The sequence below is a fragment of the Xenopus tropicalis genome, chromosome 6, assembly GCF_000004195.4.
Source record: "Xenopus tropicalis strain Nigerian chromosome 6, UCB_Xtro_10.0, whole genome shotgun sequence".
Lineage (NCBI taxonomy): Eukaryota > Metazoa > Chordata > Amphibia > Anura > Pipidae > Xenopus > Xenopus tropicalis.
Window position 1 is genome coordinate 132,029,605 of NC_030682.2, and position 27,739 is coordinate 132,057,343.

General features: G+C 38.9%; 1 protein-coding gene across 41 annotated transcripts in view; it reads left to right on the forward strand.

Annotated features, from left to right (window-relative positions):
* Positions 1-27,739, forward strand: part of rims2 (regulating synaptic membrane exocytosis 2) — a 336,201-nt gene that overhangs the window by 263,508 nt on the left and 44,954 nt on the right. For 16 of the 41 annotated variants that reach the window (XM_031903547.1, XM_031903561.1, XM_031903550.1 and 13 more), the window contains 6 exons: positions 9,147-9,236; positions 13,086-13,118; positions 15,722-15,757; positions 18,520-18,626; positions 20,472-20,644; positions 22,860-23,138. The exons of 3 other annotated variants lie outside the window; for them this stretch is intronic. In XM_031903547.1, coding sequence (XP_031759407.1) covers positions 9,147-9,236; positions 13,086-13,118; positions 15,722-15,757; positions 18,520-18,626; positions 20,472-20,644; positions 22,860-23,138 — 718 coding nt within the window. The remainder of the gene's footprint in view (positions 1-9,146; positions 9,237-13,085; positions 13,119-15,721; positions 15,758-18,519; positions 18,627-20,471; positions 20,645-22,859; positions 23,139-27,739) is intronic. 22 more of the 41 variants (XM_031903580.1, XM_031903574.1, XM_031903570.1 and 19 more) reach the window with 10 other exon arrangements.

The window sequence follows — 27,739 nt, forward strand, 5'->3', positions numbered from 1 at the left end:
ACTTTGTCCATTTTCTTCTTTGCTGTAACACCTCCCCACCCATCCAATGCTAATGGCAAAAAATTTGGATTTGCATTTTTTAATCTGTTGCTCTGATGCCAATTAAGGGGTACAAATGCTAAAACAAGCTTTAGCAAATATTAATATAAGAACAACTTTTACATTAGGCTTTACCGCTTTTTAAGGCAAGTATATAATATGGATGCATCCCATTGCAAATACTGTATACCAATATATACCTGTCCCTAATGCTCATAGTCAGATTGGACTTGAATTGAAAGTGTCACACAAATGGCTACCAAAAACATAAGGTCTATTTGTAGGGGTTGGCAACCTTCAGTGCTCAGTTCATTGGGAACTTTAGTTCTTTGCATCGTTTTATGGCATCTGGAGCACTACAGATTGCCTACCATTGATCCTTATCCTATCATCTGAGGGAATTTTGGTTTGTATTACATCTAATCATGTAATTTAAAATATAACGTGTGAATGTCCCATACTGTTCCGCTGTTTTGTGTCTGCCCTGCAGACCGTTCCCTGGTTACCAGCCTTATTGGCTTTGGGGTGTTTTTATTTTAGTCAGAAACTTAATCACTGTCCTTACTGGTATGTGATTCCATTGGTCAGTGAGAATCCTAGTGAGTGTTATTACTGACTGTGTTAAATGTACTGGTCTCTCAGGACCATAAACTGTCCTTACCATTACCGTCTGTGGATTAACATTATTGGTTAATGAAAACCCTTGTGACTGTCCTTGTTGATTTGATGTGCTTTCATGGTCAATCACAACCCTAATGAGTGTCCGTACTGACTTTAGCTGCTTCTTCTATTGTTCAGTCAGAACCCAGATGATTATTAACTGTTATCTGTTTTTAATGTCATAAAGATTGTGAGGAGAAACAACAAACTCCACCTGTAAATGGGAGAAAAGGCAAGTTACTGAAGTAGTTAGTGGACTGAGGTTGTACTGATAACCTAAGCTCATCCTTCTTACATTAAAGAGTGTGTATCCCTAAAGACAGTGTTAAGGGTTAGAAGGCATGAATTATACATGGCAGCTTGTGGCACGGCACCTTTTGTGGCACCTATTCTGGCATAAACGCACACTGTAAAGGTGGCCATACATAGCAAGATTTAAAGGGGTGGTTTACCTATAGAATCTCCTGTTTCTAGCAGCTTTGCAATTGGTCTTCATTGGTCTCTGCCTCCTCCACTTTCAAATGGGGGTTACTGATCCCTGCAGCCAAAAAAACTATTGCTACAATTTTATTGTTGGTTTATATTATTCATCATTCTGTTCAGTCTCTCTCATATTCATCCAGTCTCTCATACAAACCACTGCCTAGTTGTTAGATTAAATAAGACCCTAGCTGCTAAACAAAAGGTTAACAAACCGAAAAACCATGTTCATTTATTTAAACAAGTATAAAAATGAAGACTGGTTGCAAACTGTCTTAGAATATCAATGACCTTTTGGGTCCTTCAGACCAATTCGGGTAGGGGACCCCCAACAGGTCCAACCTACTTATAGCTCACTGAAAATCAGATGTTGATGAGGCAGGTTTGATTTTCCCATGGGATCGGGGGCCACATCTGCTCATTGATGCAGGCTTTGCTCCAACAGCCCCTATTCCTGTTGGTGTAACCTGATTGTTTTGCCCTTGGGCCAAATGATCAGATTTCTCCTCTATTGCCCACCTTAGCTAGGCATACCAGGGGAAAAATCTGCTCATTTGGCGACCTTGCCAAATGAGGGGATCCTATAGTGTATGGCCACCTTGATACTGTTCCACCACTCTACACTAAAACATATTGTTATGTCACTTCTACATCATGCAGTATCATGCCCCCTTACCCAATCAGCCCTAACACACAGCTTCCCATGTCTCCTTTCTGTATCACTCACAGTTTGATGTGATATTATGCCCCCCATTTTGGATCATGTGGAATATGCTGTGATGTTTTTTTATGTAACCTTCCTGGTTACTATGATGTCAGGGTACTTAGTGGTTGTCAGACTTTTTTCAGTTCAAGTCCCAATTAGAGGTCTAAACTCGTTCCTGTTAGTTCACAGCAGGATTACATTAAACAAAACCATTGGTTTAATGGCCACAGTTTAAAAAATATCCACGACAACAAATATGTGTTTTTCCTTAATGGTTCTTCAAGCATGGCTTGTCTTAGATATATAGATATAGATATGTAGATATATTCAAAGAGCAAAGAGGTATTCTCCCCCCTTTTCCCCTAACTAACCTTCAGACTGCCCCCCCTACCACAAGGGGTAGCCCCACAATTTTGGAAAAAAAATAATCAGAGCAAACTGTAATGTAATGCTGTATTGTAATACCTCTATTGGATCAATAAAACACTGTTATAAGATAGAATATGCTGTGGTGGCAGGTAACCTTCCTGGATCACTGGAAACAAAGTATGATTTTATGACCCTGTTCCCAACCACACCAACTGATCCACCCCTGGTCAGTCAGGCAAACTATAATGTTATATACTCATCCTGGATCACGATAATGGCACCTCTTCCTTCTTTTTACTAGTTAGTATATTATGCAATGCCATATTACCCCAATCAAGAGTATGATATTACCCACCTCATTCCATGCAGAGTAATGGGAACTGGGAAGACACAAGCACTTGGTTAACTCATGATTTTCCATTTAAATTAATTTCCTATGTCATATAGAGTAAAAAGGGATGCATTCTCTTTAATGTTTTAATTGCATGTGTTTTTGTTTTCCTTTATGTTGCTGTGGTTTCTTTAGACATGAACAACTTTCACCTCTCAGCTGTTGTGCTTTGTTTTTGTGAATCATTTTCTCACCCTTCATGTTACCTCTGTATAACTGTGTTGTTTTATTTACTACAAGTTTACAGCCCTGTATATCTTTACTCCTAGTAAGCAAGAAGGGGAGCAGAACCTGTACGTCCCACAATTAATCGGAAAACATGTCCATATCTACTCTAACATAACATAATCTGCTAAGATTATAGTTCCTAAGGGAGCTCAAGGGGAAGGGCATTAATAAGATGGGGGCAGACGTAGATTCTCGTAGATTCTATACCAAACCACTTTTAAGTCTGTAAACGCGCTTCAGGCACTGGTGGTACAACCATATAACCAATGGGACTTAGCTCTGACCATCTTAGAAACCACCCTGGTATTCAGACCCTTGCCTTTCAGCTTTATGAACCCATTGTCACTGGAAAAAAAACATTTTCCCAGAAGACCTGAGAAAGTGGAGGGGGCATAGATCAATCAGTCATGGTCTCTAACTTTGTATGTACAGTGATGCTTGACATGTTCTGCTCCAAGCAATGTTGTTGTGCAGCTCATTAAAGCCATATAAATTTGCAGGACTAAGTGAGATCAAAGGTGGTGTAAAATAAAATTGTCATCATTATCAAAGAGCCACATTTTCATATTATAATGTAAAGTCATCTGTTGCATCTTACTGTCCTACAAGTTTAAGCCTGAATGCACTAATTGCCTATGTGAATGGATGACTGGGATTATTGACCATATCTGCCTGTATTTCTTAATATCTGCCATAAGATGGAGCAAGATAGCCGTTTTTATTTGTTACAGATGTAGATAGTATCTGACACTGGAAGCCTCTGGGAATGTTCTTTCACCCCTTGTAATCAAACTCTGTCTGCTTTTATGTCCTGTCATTAATTCAGCAAAAACACCTAATAACACCAACAAACCTAGGGGCCATCAAGTCTGCCTTAGAAATCAAAGTATGGACGGCATGATGTGCACTAGGCAATATACAGCAGAGAAGGATATTGTCCCTGTAGGCTGGACATTTTGCTAAAGGTCATCATTACCTTCAGGTTTTTCTGCAAGTTTCTTCTGAGCCATGGATAACAATTAATATCTCCTCATTATGTCAAGTTTTTTTTCGAGCTAAAATAGGTGACATTAATGAAATATATCCTTGTTAATGTTTTATTCTTCTACCATACTGGACAGAGCTAGCCTCTGGAAGGAAAACCACTTAGCTATGATAGCATCCTACAGTATCTCACCTGCTTATGCTAAAGGGATGACAGAGAATTAAATAATAGTTACCCCTGTACAGGTATGGGACCCATTATCCAGAATGCTCAGGACCTGGGGTTTTCCGGCTTAAGGGATCTTTCTGTAATTCAGATCTCCTACCTTAAGTCTATAAAAAAAATATTTAAACAGTAATTAAACTCAATAGGATTGTTTTTCCTCCAGTAAGGATTAATTATATCTTAGCTGGGATCAAGTACAGGTACTGTTTTATTATTACAGAGAAAAGGGAATCATTTAACCATTAAATAAACCCAATAGGGCTGTTCTGCCCCCAATAAGGGGTAATTATATCTTAGTTGGGATCAAGTACAGGTACTGTTTTATTATTACAGAGAAAAGGGAATCATTTAACCATGAAATAAACCCAATAGGGCTGTTCTGCCCCCAATAAGGGATAATTATATATTAGTTGGGATCAAGTACAGGTACTGTTTTATTATTACAGAGAAAAGGGAATCATTTAACCATTTAATAAACCCAATAGGGCTGTTCTGCCCCCAATAAGGGGTAATTATATCTTAGTTGGGATCAAGTACAGGTACTGTTTTATTATTACAGAGAAAAAGGAAACCATTTTTAAAAATGTGAATTATTTGATTAAAATGGAATCCATGGGAGATTGCCTTTCCATAATTTGGAACTTTCTGGATAATGGGTTTCCGGATAAGGGGTCCAATACCTGTACTAGTTTTGCCTCATTTTAAGGGCTTATGGATATTGTGGATCGACAGGGTAACAAGCTTTTCTGTGCATTTGCATGTTTTGCTGCAAAAAGTTGTCTATGAATTATGCTCTTTTTAAAGGGATTGTGTCACAGGAAATGGGAAGCCATTTCCGAGTCTACTTCCTAGTCTTCCTTCAGCCAGTCACATACAGTTTTGAACTCATCCCCTAATTGAAACCATGATGAAGACATGCAAAATATCTATGAAGCCCAGGCTGAAGGCATAGAAATCCCCTTGGTGGCCACATCTGACCCGTGGGGCTTCATCTGGAAGGTGCAAGAAAGTTGTGGTAGTTTTAATTTCCCACCCACATATCAAGTTAAATAGAAACTCATTTGGAGAAGTCTCTGTCTCTGTACTCCTGGCAGAGACTTCTGGCAGAGGTAGAGGAATGATGTATGATGGAATTTCAAAGAGGTTAGACTGGAAGGTGTATTATCAGTATGTGGGTGGAAGCATACAAGGAAAAGCCAAATGACACAAGGTTGTTGCTATGATCAGAAGAGAAATGTTTTGCAGATTGAAAGTGATTTTACCAGCATGTTAAGCAGTAGTGGGTTAGTACAGACCAGCCAGTATCATCTGCAAGTTTCAAAACTTACCTGCCTAAGACAAAGGTACAGCATGTGAACGTATGGCATTGTTATCCCCCACAATAAATAAACTTTCTGTGAATGAAAAGACCTCCTAGGAAATAAGCTAGGTTTTGTTAAAATGCAAAACATGGGAGGGGCGGGGGGACTGGAAGCACGGGGATAGGCAGGATTGAACTGGGACTACATCCAGGACCCATTCCCAAAAGAACAAAATGGAGACTGTGCCAAATGTTATACATTTTAAACAGTTAAGATTTTAAAAAATGGTTTGATAGGAATAGAACTAGGCTAGCGCCTAGACCCCTAGGAGGTCCAGTGGTGCTCTGGGAGGCCAGTTTGACTCTGAGGATAGACCATTCTGGTGACTCTACCATAGATCCATACAGTCTTCTGATACAATCACCAAGAAGAGCATACTGCAGATACAGTAGCAAAGAGGCAGGTAAAACTGAACTCCACATACAGTCTGAATATGAATGGAAACTGGCTTTATAGGGTACCAGTAGGGTACTGTTAGCATTACCAGCAGTATACTGGTAAATAGGCAATACTACTGACTTGGAGTTTGTGTATAGTCCGAGTACCCCAGGCCTAGGTCATACGGATGGAGAGGGCCTATGCATTAGCATCAAGCAAAGAACAAGGTCAGGTAGACGGGAAACATGTCATGACACCTATGGGCTTATTTATCAGTCGGTTTTTTGAGAGTTTTGGTCTACTTCAAATAAATTCTCATTTAAAAAAAAAATGTTTTCTTTTTTAATAAAAAAATCTAAATATGAAAAACTTGATCAAATAAAAAAAACTCAGATACCTCAAATTTGTGAGTTTGAAAACTTGAAAAACTGAAATATCTTGAATTGAAAAAAATGGCTTGATTTTGCCTAAGACACCTCCCATTGACTGCTACTCGCAAGCTTTCAGATGCCAAAGTTTTACATTTAAGATTTTGTACATTTAATAAATATCAAACATTTGAGTATTTGAACCATAATTTGAATATTGGGAGTTTTAGCGCAAAAAAACTTTTGAATCATGGGAAAATTTTAAATTGAAGCATTGATAAATCACCCCCCAGTTTCATTTGAGGCAGGTTTGTTTTCAGTGCCATTCAGCTTGTTTATATAGTGTCATGTAATAACCCTGTATTATATTTTAATGTAGTAGGTAAATATTTTAGTTTTTTTTTTTTTAAATTTCCATTCTGGCATTCCATTCCATATGGACAAGTTAAATGTATTCTGCTAGCGCACTGTTTGTAGTTATGGACTGACAGCATGTCAGGGCAAATCCTTAATAGCATAAAAACAGATCCAGGCGAAAATCCGTCAGGTTTAGCTCAGCAATGATTTATTGATGAGTGCCCATTTTATGATATGAATTAATAAATACGTGATTCTTTAAGATGTTTTCAGAAACTGCAAGCAGCATTCAACATTTGTTTTTCTTCTCTTCTTATAACTACTGAAACCCATTGCAGATAGTTTGGTTGGGTTAAGGGCAGTGACACACAGGGAGATTAGTCGCCGCGTGACAAATCTCCGTTGTCTCGGGCAGCTAATTTCCCCGCAATGCCATCCCACCGACTGGAATGTAAATCGCCGGTGGGATGGCATACGCAGCGCCGCGATTTGGCGATGTCGCCCGAAGTTTCCTCTCAAGGTGGCGATTTACATTCTAGCCGGTGGGATGGCATTGCAGGGAAATTAGTCACCTGCGACAATGGAGATTTGTTGCGGTGCGACTAATCTCCCCATGTACCCCTGCCCTAAGGGGCAAGTAATACACACAGATACATTTATTTACTTAATAATAACCTAACAGTTTTTACTTCCGATGATGATCTAGATAAAACATATTCATGGTACAAGCAGCCTACAAAGTTGAAGCAAAAAAGTTTAAATAGTTTGTAGAATAGGTTCAGCATTATCATGAATGCAAGCAAAAAGGTAAATGTATAAAAATACATTTTTTGGAATAAGGCCAGAAATTGCATATAGTTCAGCCAAAGGTAGCAGAAAATAGGCAACTCCACAGCCTGGGGATTAGTCCCAGTATCTCTAGGATGTAGATAGGGGCATCATATGCAGAGTCAGTTTCATTTTACTATGCAGTAAAAAAACAATTACCAGTAACAGCTGCTTTTTGGCAGTGTTGATAAAGGGTTTAGCCAAATTTTATACCACTTAAGCTTTTTGAAAAGTAAACAGTTTCAAGCAAGTTTGGAATAGTTTCACACTTGGAATCGTTTCACGTTTGGAATAGTTACCTTCACGTTTGGAATAGTTCCCTAAGCCTGCCCCCCTGTTCTTCTGATCTGGCTGACTACTTTGAGACTCAAAATGTAACAGTAGTCAACAGCCCTCAGCCTGCCTTCAGCCTGCATTCTCCAAATCCCACAATTCCCTGTACACATGATGTCAATAAGGAAAGTAACATCAGAGTGCAATGCATTGTGGGTTATGTAGTTCCTGTAAGCTGTAGAGTTGTTACAATTTGTAACATTAATGTTTTAGTCCCTCCTCCCCTGCCAAGATTTTAAATTATGCAGAAAGCGAAGAACTGTTTTGAAGATGGTATTTATTCAAACTTTTTAAAGGAACAGATTACATTGATAGGTATATTAGGGGTGTCTCTGTTGTGTGGGGAACAAATTTTGGTTCGGAACCTGGAGTTCCCCTTTTAGCAATAATGTGGCACTTTTACATCAGACGTAGGCTATATGTTTGGGCATCCCTGGGTATGCACTTCTTATTCTAAGATTTGGAGCAGTATTTGTGGATTCTTGAGTTATCTGTTCAAGTAACAAATAATATAGAAATATGACAAATGAGGGAAGTAACATGAAAGCAGGGGGTTCTGTACATGCATGGTTCTTATGTATTTAACCAGACATCAAGTTTACACTTGCTATTATAGTCATTGGGAATTATGGGGCTAGTTGCAATCACTGCCTGAAACTATGGTTGTCTATGTCTTGGGAGATCATTTTGCTCAGGGAACTTGAGTCCCAAAATACTCACTAACTATAATGGTTAGCAATTCCCTTTTACAGGCAACTGAAGGTCACCATGTGGATCCCTAAAATCCCAGTTTCGAAAATACTTTAGTGCCACTTTAATTAAAATAAAAATAGAGGACTTTTGGGGTTTTGAACACAGGTATATGTGGCAAGTTTGCCTTCATTTACATTATAGCAGTCGTGCATAGTTACTAACCCCTAAACAGGGATATATAGTTGATTCCATCTTTTGGCAGGAACCTATTTTATAGACCTTTGTAGTTGCTGTCTTTGTTTCGGTTTTCATCCTCCTATACACTTATTCAGCTACTCCCAAGATAAAATAACAAAGCTGAGTTAACTTTGTAAACAAACTTCTACCTTAGGAAATATATTTGATGTTTGAAAGCTGGTTTTTGACCTCTAGTTAACATGACTTCCTGGAGATATTTTGTTATGTCTTAAAAAATATCTTCATAAACTCTTCAAAAACCTCCATAGAAAGTTGATCCTCAAATATTGCTGGTATTTTTTATGAGTTGATACCTGAGTGTTGTAGTTGTACCCTTAAGACATTAGATATTAGGACCCCGCAAATCCTAAACAAAATTTAGACTTAATCCGACCCCACCCTCTGTTCCTTCCAAACATGTTCCTTTCCAAATTGTTTCGAGGCTTTGTTTAATGCAAACTCAATGTACTGTTTCTGACAAGTCTTAATTTCTTTTGATTCATGCTAGAAGTTACTTGGGAAGACCAGCAAAGAAAGGTGAATGGTTCAATAACTGATGACAAACATTTGCCAAGAAAGAAACAGCATTCTGAGCCAGGTTTGTCAGGGTTTGGAAAACCACCAAAAAGCATGAGACTTAAAAACAAACAAACCACAATAACAGGAGAAGCTCATGCTTTTGCTAAGAGTGTGTCCTTGGTGTCCTTCCTTTCACTCTGGTGTGAAATGTCTAGGATTAGTCTGTGCGAGTGATACCCTAAAAGTCAGTGTTGTAGACCATCCCTGTGTGGAAAGAAATAGCTCCACTCTGATCTTTGCATTATTGGTCAAAACCACCAAATGCTGAGTGGTGTAACGAAAGTAAAACATAATAAGGTAACTGAATTACTGAACAATATAACCCAATCTGATCACAGTAGGACCTTGCTGGGTTTCTAAATACAGTTTCATGCTGACTAAATGTCTGAAGCCCAGATATTATTGTCTGGCTTATTAACTGTTTCCAAACTTTCAAGATCTACCGACAAATTAGATCTTTGGTTTTTATCAATCTCAACATTGTTTTCCAGTTATGTTGGCTCAAAAAAAAAAAAGCTATATTTTAATGTCAAACAATAAAATATAAACCTACAGAAGATCATAAAGACAATTGTTTAGAAAGTCGGTCTGGCAAATGTCCAAGGGTTTATTTTTCCACAGTTGATGGGGTTTTGTATCATAACATTCATTATCCCAAGAAGAATCAATGGGGACTTTATTTGTATGCTACATATATGAAGTAAAAAACAAAAACTTTTTTTTCGGACTACTAAACATTGCATTTTATCTTAATTTTTAATTTTGTTTAGTGGCGATTGTTGCTGGAAACCAATGTCTTGTAAATTAACTACCCCTTTGTCATATGCATTCACATGATGGCTATATATATATATATATATATATATATATATATATATATATATACATTAATACGCCTACAAACAGACAATTAAGGCAACTTCAGTTTTACCAAACTGAAGAACTTTCCTTCTCCTAATAACTTAATTTCTTAGTGTTTTGATGTTGGTTTTTAATAACAAAGCCAGTCTAAATGGAGTTGCTAATTGGGGAGTAGGGATGTTTGGCAGTCCTTACGGCACTCAGGGCAACCACTGCCAAAATCTCTGCTGCACTGCGATCATGAGGTATAATTATTTGAGTGCAGAAAGTGATAGACTTGGGTAATTTATTTTTATTGGTCTCCAGAATAAATTAAATCTGCCCAGTGGAAAGACACAGTTCTATCCAAGTTCTTTATTGGTGGGGAACTTTATTTTGTTGATTGCACTGACTGGTTTTGACAGTTTTTCATATGGTAGATAAATGTGCGCTCACAGGGCTTACGGCACCAGCCTTGTGGCAACAAATAGTGGACAGCTCAATTATCATTTTAACTCCTACAATGAGGATTTAACGTGGTTACTTCAACTAGTTATAGTCTGTCATTGTACAGTGAGGATGATATACGCCCTATGTGTTCTGCTCCTATTGTCTCTACATCTATACTACTTATAGGCTGGACTCAAACTAAAGTGAGTGTCCGTCCTGATCTAGGTATGTTAATACTGAAAAAAACAGGTAAAATGAGTAGAAAAGGGTCATCTAGGTATATGTATGAGGTTTTACCATCAGAACTGCTCCCAGTCATGGATTACATTACTTGGCCAACAAGCTATTGGCTCCTTAATATAGGGAATTTTTTTACTGTAAAATCTGGGTGTGAACATATTTATTACAGGTATAGGACCCGTTATCCAGAATAAGGGGTCTTTCCATAATTTGGATCTCCATACCTTAAGTCTACTAAAAAAATCAATAAAACATAATTAACCCCAACAGGATTGTTTGGTATCCAATAAGAATTATTTATATCTTAGTTGGGATCAATTACAAAGTACTGTTTTATTATTACAGAGAAAAGGGAATCAGTTAACCATTAAATAAACCCAATAGGGCTGTTCTGCCCCCAATAAGGGGTAATTATATCTTAGTTGGGATCAAGTACAGGTACTGTTTTATTATTACAGAGAAAAGGGAATCATTTAACCATTAAATAAACCCAATAGGGCTGTTCTGCCCCCAATAAGGGGTAATTATTTCTTAGTTGGGATCAAGTACAGGTACTGTTTTATTATTACAGAGAAAAGGGAATCATTTAACCATTAAATAAACCCAATAGGGCTGTTCTGCCCCCAATAAGGGGTAATTATATCTTAGTTGGGATCAATTACAAAGTACTGTTTTATTATTACAGAGAAAAAGGAAATCAGTTTTAAAATTCTGAATTACTTGATTACAATAGAGTCTATGGGAGACGAGTTTTCCGTAATTCGGAGCTTTCTGGACAATGGGTTTCCGGATTAGGGGTCCAATACCTGTATTAACAATTCCAAAATGAATTGCCTTTCTTTAATGTTAATTTTTGTAGAAAACAGATGTAATAATAAATAAAGTGGATTTTTCTTCCAAACAAAAAGGAAATTGTGTTAAAAATGTGCATTTACATGCTTTACACATTGTTCATAGAGGATGGTGAATTTTCTTGAAAAAATATATTTTTTAATTAGTTATATTTTAGTTATATTTTTATTATAACATATGGCTGTATTTTTTTTGTGGTTTTCAGGGTCAGTTCAGCAGGAAACTATGGTGAGCTATAGAGCACTGACATCAGGCACCCTTAACTGGATCACGATACATTGCTCCAAAGGGTGCCGTATGTCACTGTACTAGAGTTGTCTCTAGTCTAATTAGAACACTGTGCTAAGAATGCAAAGGCCCCCTCACCAATCAGCATATAACCACAGTTATTATATTGTATATTTTTTATTTTCTTGTTATCTTTATATTTCATAATATACTTAAGTATTAGGTATGCAATATACTCTTGCTTATTACTAAAGTATATCCTAGAACTTGCCAATCCATTGTTGTTGAACTAAATGTCTTAGCATCTACCAACAGCAGGAGGCAAACATTGAATGCTGAGATAGTAGCCCAACAACAGTAGGGTGAACATTCCTTTATCTGTACAACAAGAAGGGGTTTAGCCCGGCACCTCACTTTTCAGTGAGTGACTTCTGTTCTGAAAGTCAGTACCCAAGCCATGTTCTAGAATTAGTATATTTATGTATCTGTGCATTATATCTTTATTCATAAAGTTATAGTTCTATACCCAATACTATATAGTTGTATACATAGATGTTTATAGTACAATAAAAGTACAGATGGGGGGAAACAAACATTAAAAGAAATAAATATACACAGTTTCAAATGCTGTGCCATGTGTTAAGACAGAAGTAGGAGGAGATCCCTACCCAATGAAGCTGACAATCTAAGTGGGTAGTGAACCACCATACTTAGTAGTACTTCAGCATTTCCCTTTGTGATGGAGCCCCGTTGACTGGGAGACAAACCAATAGAACCAACTGCTTTAGTTACCCTTTAGGCAATTTCTAACACTCTAATGTTTTTGTGTTTTCATTGGTTTTGAATGATTTGCAGTTCTTACCTCCTAAAATAATGATTAATAGATGGTAAAATTGAGCATTTGCTACCCTTATGCACGCCAGCCACAAGATTTGGCTAAGACTTTTTAGTAGATCAATATTGATGATTTAGTGGTTGCACACATATACACATATGTTGAACATTTCTCCTTGTATTTTCTGTCGTTATATTATTGCCTATATTTGCTCTTGCATTGGTCAGGCCCCCCAAATTACTATTCCTGGTCCTATTGTGGTTCCTTTTATGTTTTCATTCTGTGCCATCTGTCTGCCTACACTGTACTGTGCACTGTACATTTTTCTGGACCTTTCCTTTTGTGCTTATTGTCTGTTTTCAAGTCCACAAACTCACTTCCATCTCCTTTGTCTCTGTCTGTCATTACACGATGTGATCACAGAAGATATGGACTCAACGCGGAGGCGAAACTCAGGTCTGTTGCTTGCTAATTTGCTATCTCTTTTTGCTCTCTATGTTGCTGATTTCTGTATCATTTGAATGTTCATTTAATTTGCTTCATTTCACCACATACTGCCATCATATTATTGATCTACCAGTGTCTATAAAGGCTAAAGCTGGCCATACACGCACCGATAAAATTGTACGAAACCTATTTTTGTACGATTTTCAGACCGTGTGTGGGCTCCGAATTATCGCCCCAATAATTTTGGTACCGTGGCGATTGGTTGTTTAGTCGATTGGACAGGTTATAAAATTTTGGCCGGCTAACGATAAAATCTGCGCATGTATTGTGTATTGGACGATATCCTTTGGGGCCTACAATGGAAGTTACTTTCATACGATTAGTATCTGCCAACTATCTCATGTTCAGAACATCCTCCGATTTGTTATTTTTGGGGCTTTATCCTACAGTTTCAGTCTGAATGTTAGTTTTAGATCGTTGCATTGAAACGGACGACCGTTATGTGAACAATTGTCAGGAGAAGACTAAAATCTGAATGTGTATGGCCACCTTAAGGCTTTGTTAAGTTGCTCGTTCTAATGAAGTGTCTAATTATTAAACCACCTAAATACATACATAGAGGGGGTCATTTATGTAACTGGGCAATTTAATACATAGAGCATACATTATAGTTTGCAATTAACAATAAACTGTAGGATGCCAGAATAAGGGCTGTGTTTATAAAATATTCCCCTTAGTATTCCCACTAGTGATGATGACAGAAGGGTTTGATTGCATGCAACTGAGATCATACACAGGCTCAAAGCATTGGTCAGATATCTCTTCAGTTTTAGGTTTTTGGTTGCCCTTTAATATCATAATATGCCTGTGAGGCAGCCCCAATAATGTTCTTTTGTGAGGTCAGTGAAGAATGTTTGCTACATTTATCTGTAATCTTCATGGCAATGAAAAATAAATGACCCTGTGTAAATAGAACAACTGCATAAATCTATTTTATTGCTGCCACAGGATTATTAGCTAATGGACCAACGAATACTTACAGCAAACTTGTATTTTATACTTACGTGAAACATTAAAACCTCAAAGGCAATTTTTTTCTGAGCGGATATTCAATAATAATTTGTAAGCATGAAGCATCCTGGAATTGCATTGCAGAACAATAATAAGGCATTAGCTGTAGAGTTGGAACTGCTATTTATCCTCTACTGCAGCAAGATCTCCCCATTTTAAATGCAAAATTCTTTGGGTGTTCTCTATGGTATTTTTGGAAATATAAACCGTGTCTATTTTTACAGGGAAAAATTGTCTTTTCCAGTTTTGTGATATTCTGAATTTGTTTAATTGGTCAAGTCCTTGGACTTAGTGTCATTTTATTAGGCTGTGTGATATTATGACTACAGTGCACATTGGTCAGCAGGGAATAAGAACAAGGCCCTACTGTGGCCTGGATCCATCTGAAAGATGCACATGTTAGAGGGCAGAAGGGAGAATGCATATGTGCCTCCCCTTCATGAATACAGTGCTGCCTAATACAGACAGTGCTGTATTCATCAGGGCATAACCAATTCAGGGACAGAAGAGGCAGTGTGCAAAGTCTACCTTTTATGTATACGACAGAGGCCCCTCATGTTGCCCCCATTTGTTCTCATTTGTTCCCATTTGTAACAGTTGGTTATAGTCAGTAATGCTGTTACAAATACATAAGGGTCACGATTTGGTTTTCTGGCACTTCTGTATTGGGTCCTCACTATATGAATGGTGTGTGTATGTATATATATATATATATAATTAACATTTATTTATAAAGTGACAACATATTCCGCAGCTCTATATATATATTGCACAGGTACTCATTCTAATTATCATGGAAATAACTGGAATTGTAGGGGGAAAACTGTGCATTGTGGGTACCAAACAGGGTGAATTGCATCTGGAAATGCATTTTTGTTTATAATAGAGTTAGGGTAGATTTAGGCCCAACATTCTGGGGACATACACCTAGAGATGATTTTGTATCTTCTGTAGCTGCACAAATAGAAGTGGACCAGTTTTTGACAGTGGGGTTATAAGATCAAATTCCCAGGCTTCCGTGTTATAGTATTTGGTTAACATGCTCCTTAAAATATATATTTAACCCTTTTAAGCTTTCTCATCACCTTCAATCCCTCCATTCGCCATTCCCCCCCCTGCTCCCCAGTCTCCCTCTCTGATACTGATGTCTCCATTCCATCTGGTGCTGCTCTTTGCTGCTTTTCTTGTGTTCAGCCCATAGCTCTGCTTTAGGAAATAGCTTTGTGGGAAGATGAGGAGCAGTGGGGAAATTAGACATTCCCTGATGTTTTGCTCTAATTAAGACAATGCTAATGAAGTCCTTCAAATGTTCATGTGCTTATTAGAAATTATTTCCCATTGCCATCTGTATTTTCCATGTTAATATTTCCCTAATGTGCTTGTGTATCATGTGCATGAACTCTGCTTTACCTTGTGATTGTGTCGCTACCTCCTATGTTTTTGCACTAAAATATCATTCATTTTCTGTTATTTTAATTGCATACATTTGCGCATAAATGTATCTTTTTCCTTCTCATTCATCATCTTCATTTCATTTGTAGAGGAAAAGGCTGCAGAACAAGAGAATGGGAACCCAGGTAGGGGATGTGTTTAGATGGGAGAAGGAAAATGGGGCAGTTTGTTCATTTCCCTTATGTTGTATTTTTTTAGGAGTAAAAATAATAATTTGGTATTTTTCACTGTTGGGTGGACATATTTTATTGTGGATGTGTCACTAATTTATGAGTAAGTAATTAATGTGGATATCACTGTTCCTAAAGTAAAGTCCTTGCTACCTTTGTAACCCCATATAATGATTTTCTAATGAAGGGATAGCTTCTCCCCCCCATATGTGGGATTTTCTGCGCCCCATAGGCTTCCTACTCACATTTTGATTACCACAAATTATGGCAGCTATCAAAACCCTGCTACTTGCCCTTAATTGGCCCCCAGTTGTCACTAAGTGCCTACTAAAAACATCAGCACATTATCTGGCACCCACTATAAACATCAGCACATTATCAGGCACCCACTATAAACATCAGCACATCATCAGGCACCCACTATAAATATCATCACATCTTCAGGCACCCACTAGAAACATCAGCACATCATCAGGCACCCACTAGAAACATCAGCACATCATCAGGCACCCACTAGAAGCATCAGCATATCATCAGGCACCCACTAGAAACATCAGCACATCATCAGGCACCCACTAGAAACATCAGCACATCATCAGGCACCCACTAGAAACATCAGCACATCATCAGGCACCCACTAGAAACATCAGCACATCATCAGGCACCCACTAGAAACATCAGCATATCATCAGGCACCCACTAGAAACATCAGCATATCATCAGGCACCCACTAGAAACATCAGCACATCATCAGGCACCCACTACAAACATCAGCATATCATCAGGCTGAATGACAACTTCCTGCTTGGGGATTTTCCTTCCTCTGGATAAATATTTAGATAGTTTAAGGACAAAATAAAATGATGGCCTTTTCAACCTAATAGTGACATACTGTATCGCTCAGTATTTTGGCCAACAAGTCAACTGTCTAGTAGCTGCTGGCCAATTCAGATGATAAATGCAACTTTGTTGCTGGTCCCACCACAGAATAATTATGGCTACATGATATTGTGCATAAGTTTTGCCAACCGGCCCCTGCTGAAATGTACTGGGAGACTAACAGAGCCATGGAGGTGTCATTTCGTTTGTGCATTGCAGGCTGTAAATTCAGTTTTTTAGACTTTTCTGTTTCAGGTCAATCTTTTTATGTTTGAACAATTTGGGGCAGATTTATCAAAACATGAGTTTAGAACTTAATTCGTACAAAAAAACTCACCCACATTCTATTTATTTGGTATGGGATTTTTAGAAGCGTATTTATCAATGGGTAAAAGTTAGAATTCACTTGATAAATACCCTTTTAAATACCCCATAGGAATGAATAGAACGTGGGTGAGTATTTATGTATTCAGCTCACGTTTTGATAAATGGGCCCTTTTGTGTTAAAGCAACTAAGGGCACCTATTGGCATTATTGTTTTTGTTGTTGTTTAATTGGCATATTTGTAATTTGTATAATGATCTCTTAGTTGGATTTGATGACTTTTCCCAAGCCATATGGAAAGGGCCGAGAGACGAGCAGGGTGTAGGCCATATAAATGGCACTAGTACCAAACAATTTGCACACTTCTCTGTGTGGTGATACGGACACAAAAATTGTCCAGAAAAATGCACACATGGCTAGTCTGAACATCCCTTAGAGATTCATTTCATATGAGTTATCTGATTTTTAAATCTTACTAAATGAGCCCCAAGGGGACAGTGCCTGATTGCAGGGTACTATGAGCTCCGGAGCTGTTTATTTCTGCCTCTTGCTTCTTCTTTGTCTGTTGCCGTCCTACTGGCTGGCCAGGGATGCTACAACACTGATTTTGTTCTTAGTGTATCACAAGTCAGTTCCGTTGGTGTGCGTGCTTTCTACAGCTGCATTTGTTAACGCTACCTGTAAGCCAGCCTTATAGCAACAATGCAATCAAGGGAAACATTGCAAAGCATTACAATAATAATTGTAATGATCACATTTCCTGTTTCATTGTACTCAGAACAAAGAGGGAACAAAAATGCATTGTTGCCTTTAAAATGGCTGCTCCATCAAACTGCTGCATGCCTCTGCCCACTTCCATGTTGCTTTTTCACCTACAAACAGCTTGTATTTTGCTGGTTCTGCACAATTTAGAGTTCACGTGAAGATCCAAACAGTAATGCCCAAGCTGTGGCACTAATGGTGCTGACAATCTACGATGGGCAGCAGCTGTATGGGAACACTTGGGTTTTATTGGGTTACCAGCTGGAGAGTCACAGTTTAAAGGTGACTGCTTAGGCGCTATACTGTAAGCACCTTATACTGCATCCATATTTGTTGTGGCTTGGTCAGTATGTATATTCTGCTTGATTTTATGCTGATAGATTGCTAGATGTAATACGTGACAGAGGACATGAGAAGGGCTGCTGGAGAAAATAGAAAGGTGTTGTTTAGTATTTTAAGTATAAAATCAGGGATGTCCAACTTGCTGCTTTTCAGTTGCTATTGGCCTGCAGCCACCAGCATCCCAATGACAGCGGCAGGTCAATCAGAACTTATCAATGTAATGCTGGGCTCAACAACAACTGGACAGTTAAAAGTCTGACATCCCTGATTTATGTATTATTTCTCCCCACACATATTCAGATGGACGACCTCAAACTTTCTGTGTAGATCCAAATTGAATTTAAAATGGCTTTTAGCTACACATAAGCAGTGTATGAACTTAGCTTGATGCCTACACTTTGCCCAAACAGGTGCTATGGACGTAGAAGAAAGGACGCGACAGCTGAAAGTGAAGATCAACAAATACAAGCAGGTGGGAGGATCAGATTCTCGGCTAGAGAAGGATTATCATCCAAAGGTAGGAGAAACCAAGTGCTATACTTCTTATACCTGTGACAAGGCATCTCTGCCCTTTCATATATATGCCCCAAGGTGTCCTACATTAGAGTTATGTTATCCAGAACCCATAGCTGGGATTTACCAGATAGGGGGTCTCATGCAAAGGGCTTTGTGATATTTATTTACCAGTTGCAACCAGCAGAGAATTTTTGTAAATGATAGCAAGTAGGTGCAAGATCTATAAGGGCTATATGTATGGTGTTCGTATGGGCATTTTTGCACATAAATAAGCCCTACAAGTTCAGGTTTTTTTCATATGCCTGACCTCTACATGCAAATTGTTCTTGGACACAAGTCTTGGTTGTCCATCTTTCGTAAATGATCACTTGAATGAATGTATGTGTAAGACTAAACCATTTGAACACAAATATTTACATTTTTTACTGGTTACAGCTGTACAAATGTATTTACACATTTCTCCCAATAGTTCATTGATTCATTTCTAAATAACCCCTTACTCAAGTAGCAGATGTTTATCCAGCTCCTAAATTTTTATAACCCAAATTCAAAATGTTGTGTAGTTTCTACCTACTACAGGGACTGGACAGAGTTCACAATTATGGAAAGGCCATCACCCATAGACTCCATGTTAATCAAATAATTCACATTTTTAAAAATTATTTCCTTTTTGTCTGAATTAATACTTGATCCCAACTAAGATATAATTAATCCTTATTGGAGGTAAAACAATCCTATTCAGTTTAATTAATGTTTAAATGATTTTTAGCAGACTTAACGCATGGTGATCCAAATTACAGAAAGACCCCTTGTCCAGAAAACCCCGGGTCCCTAGCATTCTAAATAACAGAATCCACACCTATGCTTCATTTCACCTAAATCATTAACAAATAAATATCTAATATAACTGGCCTTAAAACAGATCTCTTTGGTACACCAGTTATAACTTCTGTTAAATTTATCATTCATAACTACTCCTTGTACAGTCGGCCCAAGAATATGCCGAAGTTCCAAGCCCAGCTGACCTTAGTTTTAACCATAATGGTTTATATAGCACTGTACCAAGAGCCTTTGCATAATCTGAGCAGCCCCCATCTCCTGTGTTACTTGCCAAACTCATAGTCATATGTAATCAATATCTATCTATTATCCATTAATAAACATCCTGATCTATTCTGCAAATCAAGCTGTGACGTATTGTCTCTCAAAAATCCTTAAATAATATATATATATACAAAATGAACAAAATGGGCCGCTCCACACAGGACTTGTGAAAAACACCGTAATTTATTAGATGTATAACAAGAATTGACGTTTTGGCCACTCCTGCAGCCTTTCTCAAAGTATATATATATTTTGTTACACATACAATAAATTTTAAGTCCTGTGTAAAGCGGACCAGTTTTTGCTCGAGTATATATATATATATACACACATGTAGTTGGCCCTCCATATCAGGAGAACATTTATAGAGATAACGGACCTTATACCCCAAGGCGAAACCTGAGACGTTGTTCTTTGGAATGGACATGCACCTGATTGGTTTTAAGTACAAGAAACAAGTAAAGGTTGGAAGGAAAAAAGGTGCAGAGTGAGAAAAAACTAAAAGAAAGGGAAAGTAAAAGGAAATGGCATGACAAGGGTGGAAGAGGTTGCTTTAGGACCTTATTCCTGGAAGACCCAAATTAAGCCTTAGAATTAAGACCTGCTTCATGTAACTTGTCTCAACATTCTGTTGAACATGGAACTGCATTCATGGGAATTAGAACAGAATATGAAGCTTCTAAGCAGGATCTGTTTTTTTGAGCTCTTGGTATTAAGGAATAATTATGTATTTTGTTTGCAGTATCGGACGGGGCGGGATCCGCAGAGGGGCTCAGACAATATGTCCAACAAGTCATCAGACAGCGATGTTAGTGATGTGTCTGCCGTATCACGGACCAGCAGCGCCTCTCGTTTTAGTAGTACGAGTTATATGTCTGTGCAGTCGGAAAGGCCTCGAGGGAACATGAAAATAGGGTGAGTAGCCAAACAAAACAACACTTGCTTCGGACACTTCAGTAAGATATTGTGTAGGCATGGGGGCAGCCATTCAAGATGAACAAGGCAATTGAGCAGACATTTTCATAGTGGATTACAGATTGAGTTACAGATTGAGCTCTGTAGAACTCAGTGTTTTATTACCTGACCAGGGGGATAAACAGGGGTCATTTATGGCTTTCTACCAGTGGTGTAACTATAGAAGAAGCTTTCTCTACAGTTATAGAAATCCCTCCTCCCCAGCTGCCCTCTTACCTGACAGTGGGTGGGGAGGGGGAGCAGGAGAGGGGGCTGGGCCAGGAAGGGGTGGATGTGCGCCAGGCCCCTCAAAGGATTCTTCTGCAGGGGGCCCTGTGCCATGTAGGTATGCCTCTGCTTTCTACAGAACAATAGGTGCCAATGCTACCCAGGGTTTTATCAAATGCACTTTTCCAGAAAATGTTAAATGTATAAGCAGGACAATGGTAAACCTTTATTGGTATATTCATAGGTTCTTTAAAGCATTTTATCATGTAGTGTGCATTGTGTAAATCTTTGGGCTGCTAGGTCAGGTTTGGTATTAGTTCCATGAGAGTGGGAGCAAACTAATTATAATGAAATAGTGTATTTGCCAATTTATGTAATATATATAATATTCAACCTTACTGAAATGATGTAATTTCTACTGGGTGGGACTGAGATGTAGATTTGTTGAATACCTCATCAGTAAGAGAGAGGAATTATTTGTGCATGGGGATTCAGCTAGGGGTTTGATTCATTAATGGGGCATTATATACTGTACCCCTATGCACTTTTTAATATAAGCAAAATGAACAGAACCTATGTTGATTATATATTTTTTGAAAATAATCTTATTTTTTTAATATAAAGCACCAACAGATCTTTATTGTGTTTTTACACTTACTACAATCATCTCAGAGAGAGAGAAACTCATGTTGGGACAACCTTTGGTTTTTAAATGCTGTTTGTGCTCACCATTAATCATATTTTCACATGTAGTGAGACAGTTATTTAATACTATTTCATTAGGGCCCAGGTAACGACTGAGGTGCAGGTGGGACATCCCTATAATATATATCCAGAAAATATGCAAACATTGTCACACAGTATTTGTTTTTTGTACATTCTGAAACATATTTTTTTCCTAATGGTGCTGGGGCACAGTGGTAAATGCCTTATCTGGCCTTGCCCTCAAAGCTGCGCTTTTTACCTTAAACAGCTGCTAAATCTATAGATTTAAGGGTTGCCACCTGTCCGGTTTGACCCAGATAGCCCATTTTCAGAAGGGCTGCCAGGTCAAAACTGCCTGACTGGTTTTAGAAATTAGGAAAACTGGACAGGACTCTCTGAGATTGACGCGGTGAGTGGCCAGTAATAGCCCTGCCTGCGACGTTACCATTGTGCTCCCACAATGCCACTGCCCCACCCCACCCTGCCCAGGGTTAGCGGTGGGGAAAGGTGGCAACCCTAATAGATGTAACTATTAAGAACTGAAAGTATATTTATTATACTTTTACTTTTTACTCCTATGAAGATGTTACTGCCTCTGCATGCAGGTTAAAGGGAAAGGGATTGCCTCTGCTTTTTTGACATTAGCACATTCAGTTGGGCTTATGGTGAAAAATAAAAGTGGATAAACACAATTAGAACTTCCAAATATACATATATATGTATTTTTTTTACACAGATACACCTGATTCCAAACCATGATTTACAAACCATTTTCCAATCCCCCTTAGGCTCACAGTGTCATGCAATCCCTTCCTCATCCAGTTCTATTGTGATATTATATATATATATATATATATATATATATATATATATATAGTAACATAGTAACATAGTAAGTTGGGTTGAAAAAAGACATACGTCCATCAAGTTCAACCATAATGCCTATATATAACCTGCCTAACTACTAGTTGATCCAGAGGAAGGCAAGAATTATATATATATATATATATATATATATAATTCTGGGACTTGAAGTTCCTTCCCATCACAATGGAACAAAGTGAGGGAGGGGTTGCATGTCACTGTGGGAAATGGTTGGTTTCATGCATGTTTTCATGTTTGTTTCACTGTTCATCTTTTACTTTCCTGCATATATAATCCCATTGCATGTAACTAATGGTACCTATTATTTTCTTTCTGTTTGCATGCTTTCCTATGTCAACTGGCCTGTCTTTGATAACAGTAGAAGGACAAGGGAAGTAGAGGAGAGAATAGAGAGGGCTGAGGGAGGGCAGCATCACAAAGAAATAGGTTTTCTGGAGGAAGAGGAGGACGTTAGGCAGGAAGTAGATAGTGAGAAGGAAACAGAAGTGCAGCATATAATTGACAACTGCATGAAGGGGCCAAGCAAAGAAAGTGTAGAGGAAGAGAGTCAACAGAATGAGAAAGATGAGGAAAGCCATGATGTTGAGGAAGCCCATAATGAGAATCTGCCAAGGAGGTCCTCAGAAAATGATATAAGGTAAAGAATTAGTATTCCCTTAGTCCTTAGTAGATAACTTTGATGTTTGTACCTCGGTCCGTAGCCCTGATCTTAATCCTATCCCTGTATCCCTTTGGTTTGGTAGCCCCTTATACCAAATGTTGTAGTACAGTAGTATTGTAATATAATGTCATTTAGAATTGGATTTAATTGTCACCTTAATTACTTTAACTGTTGCTCTCCACAAAATATGACTTAATCTGTTGCATTTCATTGTTGCATTTTAATGGCTGCCCAAAGGACCAGCTAAACTGATTCTCTATATATTATGAAATCTTAAGCACAAGCCACCCACAGCAACCAATAAGATGTTTACTTTTAAACAGGGCAAATTTAGCACTTTTTATTACATAACCCCAAAAGTATCTTATGAACTAAAGAATCTTGGCTCATCCTGCTCCCTGCTAGTATCAGACACTGTAATGCCCACATCAATCAAGTCAGTAGTCAAGGAACTACATCTAATCAAAGTGCAATTTGGAGTTCAATCTCCATGGTTTTTCCCCACAATGCAACATTTTTTCCCTAGGATTGCAGCACTGTAGCGCCTGCCATGGGAATTGTGCCTGATGCAATTGCAGTGTTAAAATCGACACAATGGCGCTTTCACTTTGACCCAAACATTGTCTAGTCTTGTTGGTGTCATTTCTGGCATTCGGCACGTGACCAACATGTGATGCAGGCCACTGTGGGAACCCTGAAGCTACCACATGGTTCGAGGTTGGCATTAGCTCCAGGGTTCCCCTGCGTCCATAGGCATGACTGTGCTTTGCCTCTTTATATACCCCAGTAGGCCTGGACTGATAGTATGTGGATTCTGGCAAAAGCTTCTTAGAGCAGCCCGGACAACACTGAGCATGTGCAGTGCCACTGACACTCACAGAAATTGGCCTAACTAAATCAGAAGATGGGAGATGCTTTGAGAATGGATGTAGGCATGAATGATTACTGTTACAGGGCTGCTGAACCTTTGGATTGAAACAATATTTTCAGCATATAATAATTTTAGAAATCTAATTTTTAAAGTCTTAGTTCTCCTTTAAAATTTATGAGAAACTTATCCCTCACCTTCCATTAATATTTTGACATTTATAACTGGGGGGCCTCACCAGTAACACAGGATAATGGATTCGTATTAATACAGAGAAGTTTATATGGTCTAAGTGAAGACTTGAGGCTTGAAGTCAAAATGATTTACAAGTGATGGCGCTTGCCGCTGATACAAACTGATGGATGCGCACTAGTGCAGTTCCCCGAAGCATGGTCTCCATGGAAACGGGCCTCCTTACCTCATAAATGTCCTAAAATTGCTGCTATTGTTCCCATTGTCTAGCAGATCAAGGAGGAGTAGTGTGTGTGTGACTATATATATGTATGTAGGGAGGTGGTGCTGGCAGGATCTGTCAGCTCCTTTAGAAGACATTTAGACATATTTGTGCCACACAAGGGGCCATTGTGGACCCCATTTTGTTAGGGACCACCACACTGGGGGGCTAGGGTTGCCACCTTTCATAGCGTCTGACCAGGGTGGGGGCGTATCCTTTAGAGGGCGAGTTGATGATGTTGGGGGTGGGGTCATGATGCGATGGGGGTGTTGATGGAGTCATGACATCATAGGCCACAGCTAGCAAAGTTAGTGAGTAGTACAAGGTAGAGGTAGGAGCTCGGAGAGAGATTTGGAGGCGGGCAGGTGTGTTGCAGAGTAAAATTGGGGTTGGACCAGGGCTGGGGCCAAGCCAGGGCCCAGAGGGCCAGTTATTACAAATTTACCGCAAGTACATTGCCAGTAAATGAAAAATACCGGCCTTGACTGGTATTTTACCAGCTAGGCCAGTGAGATACCAGCTGGGTGGCAACCTTACTGGGGCCCAAATGAAGAGTGAACTGATAATTAGAGACCCTTAAAGAAAGGGCCCTTCTAGCTTAGTAGTAGGGGGTTCCATGATTACTGATGGTGGCCCTGCATGTCCCACTCCTCCTTTTTGCAGCAATGCCAAGTGTAGGCAGCCCCTCATACAGTGAGAGACACATCTCTCTATTCTAGGAGAGCGAGTACTTACACCTGAGGGACTCAGGGTGTAACATTGGGCCCCAAAGGTGCATCTTTGGCCAAGAATATCTAGTAGAATTAAGTTTAAAGCAACTGAACTTTCTGAGAAAGTATTCCAATGACAAAATGAGTTCGAAAACCATTTAGGAGATGTATTGAAGTCTAAAATGAATAAGTTGTGGTTTAAAGAATATAAATTGTTTTTAGCATCAGTAAAGCTTATTTGCCCGCTCTGCGTGTTTATATGAAGTGAGTGCAAAATGCGGATTCCAGGTGTAACACAGCAGCCCTGTGCATCTTCGCCCGACGCCTGTGCCAGGAGGTTCCAGCGGGCGCTTGGTGTTGCTAATCTGTAGCACAGGCCTATCACCCTGTCGTTAATATTGATTTTCTCATTTAAACACTGCTTCTGTGAGGCTGATAGAGTTGGATCGCCTTGTTACACCGGGACTCGATTTCCATCTAACACACGGAGCAAGACTTCCTTCTTAGCAGCCAATAAATAAAGATTGGGCCTCGTTCCCTGGGAAACAAGTGGGATTATTATTGAAATGTTGTGATGTTCCCAGTACCGCTGCATGCTGTGCCAGAATAGCCTCTTTATAGACAACAATTTAGTCGTCCTGTCTATAGACAGTTATATAGGTGCCCTCCTTATACACAGTAATATAGGGGTTCTCTTTATACACAGTAATATAGGTGTCCTCTTTATACACATTGATATAGGTGTCCTCTTTATACACAGTGATATAGGTGTCCTCTTTATACACAGTGATATAGGTGTCCTCTTTATACACAGTAATATAGGTGTCCTCTTTATACACAGTGATATAGGTGTCCTCTTTATACACAGTGATATAGGTGTCCTCTTTATACACAGTGATATAGGTGTCCTCTTTATACACAGTGATATACAGTGGTGTGAAAAACTATTTGCCCCCTTCCTGATTTCTTATTCTTTTGCATGTTTGTCACACTTAAATGTTTCTGCTCATCAAAAACCGTTAACTATTAGTCAAAGATAACATAATTGAACACAAAATGCAGTTTTTAAATGAAGGTTTACGTTATTAAGGGAGAAAAAAAACTCCAAATCTACATGGCCCTGTGTGAAAAAGTGATTGCCCCCCCTTGTTAAAAAAATAACTTAACTGTGGTTTATCACCCCTGAGTTAAATTTCTGTAGTCACCCCCAGGCCTGATTACTGCCACACCTGTTTCAATCAAGAAATCACTTAAATAGGAGCTACCTGACACAGAGAAGTAGCCCAAAAGCACCTCAAAAGCTAGACATCATGCCAAGATCCAAAGAAATTGAGGAACAAATGAGAACAAAAGTAATTGAGATCTATCAGTCTGGTAAAGGTTATAAAGCCATTTCTAAAGCTTTGGGACTCCAGCGAACCACAGTGAGAGCCATTATCCACAAATGGCAAAAACATGGAACAGTGGTGAACCTTCCCAGGAGTGGCCGGCCTACCAAAATTACCCCAAGAGCGCAGAGACAACTCATCCGAGAGGCCACAAAAGACCCCAGGACAACATCTAAAGAACTGCAGGCCTCACTTGCCTCAATTAAGGTCAGTGTTCACGACTCCACCATAAGAAAGAGACTGGGCAAAAACGGCCTGCATGGCAGATTTCCAAGGCGCAAACCACTTTTAAGCAAAAAGAACATTAAGGCTCGTCTCAATTTTGCTAAAAAACATCTCAATGATTGCCAAGACTTTTGGAAAAATACCTTGTGGACCGACGAGACAAAAGTTGAACTTTTTGGAAGGTGCGTGTCTCGTTACATCTGGTGTAAAAGTAACACAGCATTTCAGAAAAAGAACATCATACCAACAGTAAAATATGGTGGTGGTAGTGTGATGGTCTGGGGTTGTTTTGCTGCTTCAGGACCTGGAAGGCTTGCTGTGATAGATGGAACCATGAATTCTACTGTCTACCAAAAAATCCTGAAGGAGAATGTCCGGCCATCTGTTCGTCAACTCAAGCTGAAGCGATCTTGGGTGCTGCAGCAGGACAATGACCCAAAACACACCAGCAAATCCACCTCTGAATGGCTGAAGAAAAACAAAATGAAGACTTTGGAGTGGCCTAGTCAAAGTCCTGACCTGAATCCTATTGAGATGTTGTGGCATGACCTTAAAAAGGCGGTTCATGCTAGAAAACCCTCAAATAAAGCTGAATTACAACAATTCTGCAAAGATGAGTGGGCCAAAATTCCTCCAGAGCGCTGTAAAAGACTCGTTGCAAGTTATCGCAAACGCTTGATTGCAGTTATTGCTGCTAAGGGTGGCCCAACCAGTTATTAGGTTCAGGGGGCAATTACTTTTTCACACAGGGCCATGTAGGTTTGGATTTTTTTTCTCCCTAAATAATAAAAACCCTCATTTAAAAACTGCATTTTGTGTTTACTTGTGTTATCTTTGACTAATAGTTAAATGTGTTTGATGATCAGAAACATTTTGTGTGACAAACATGCAAAAGAATAAGAAATCAGGAAGGGGGCAAATAGTTTTTCACA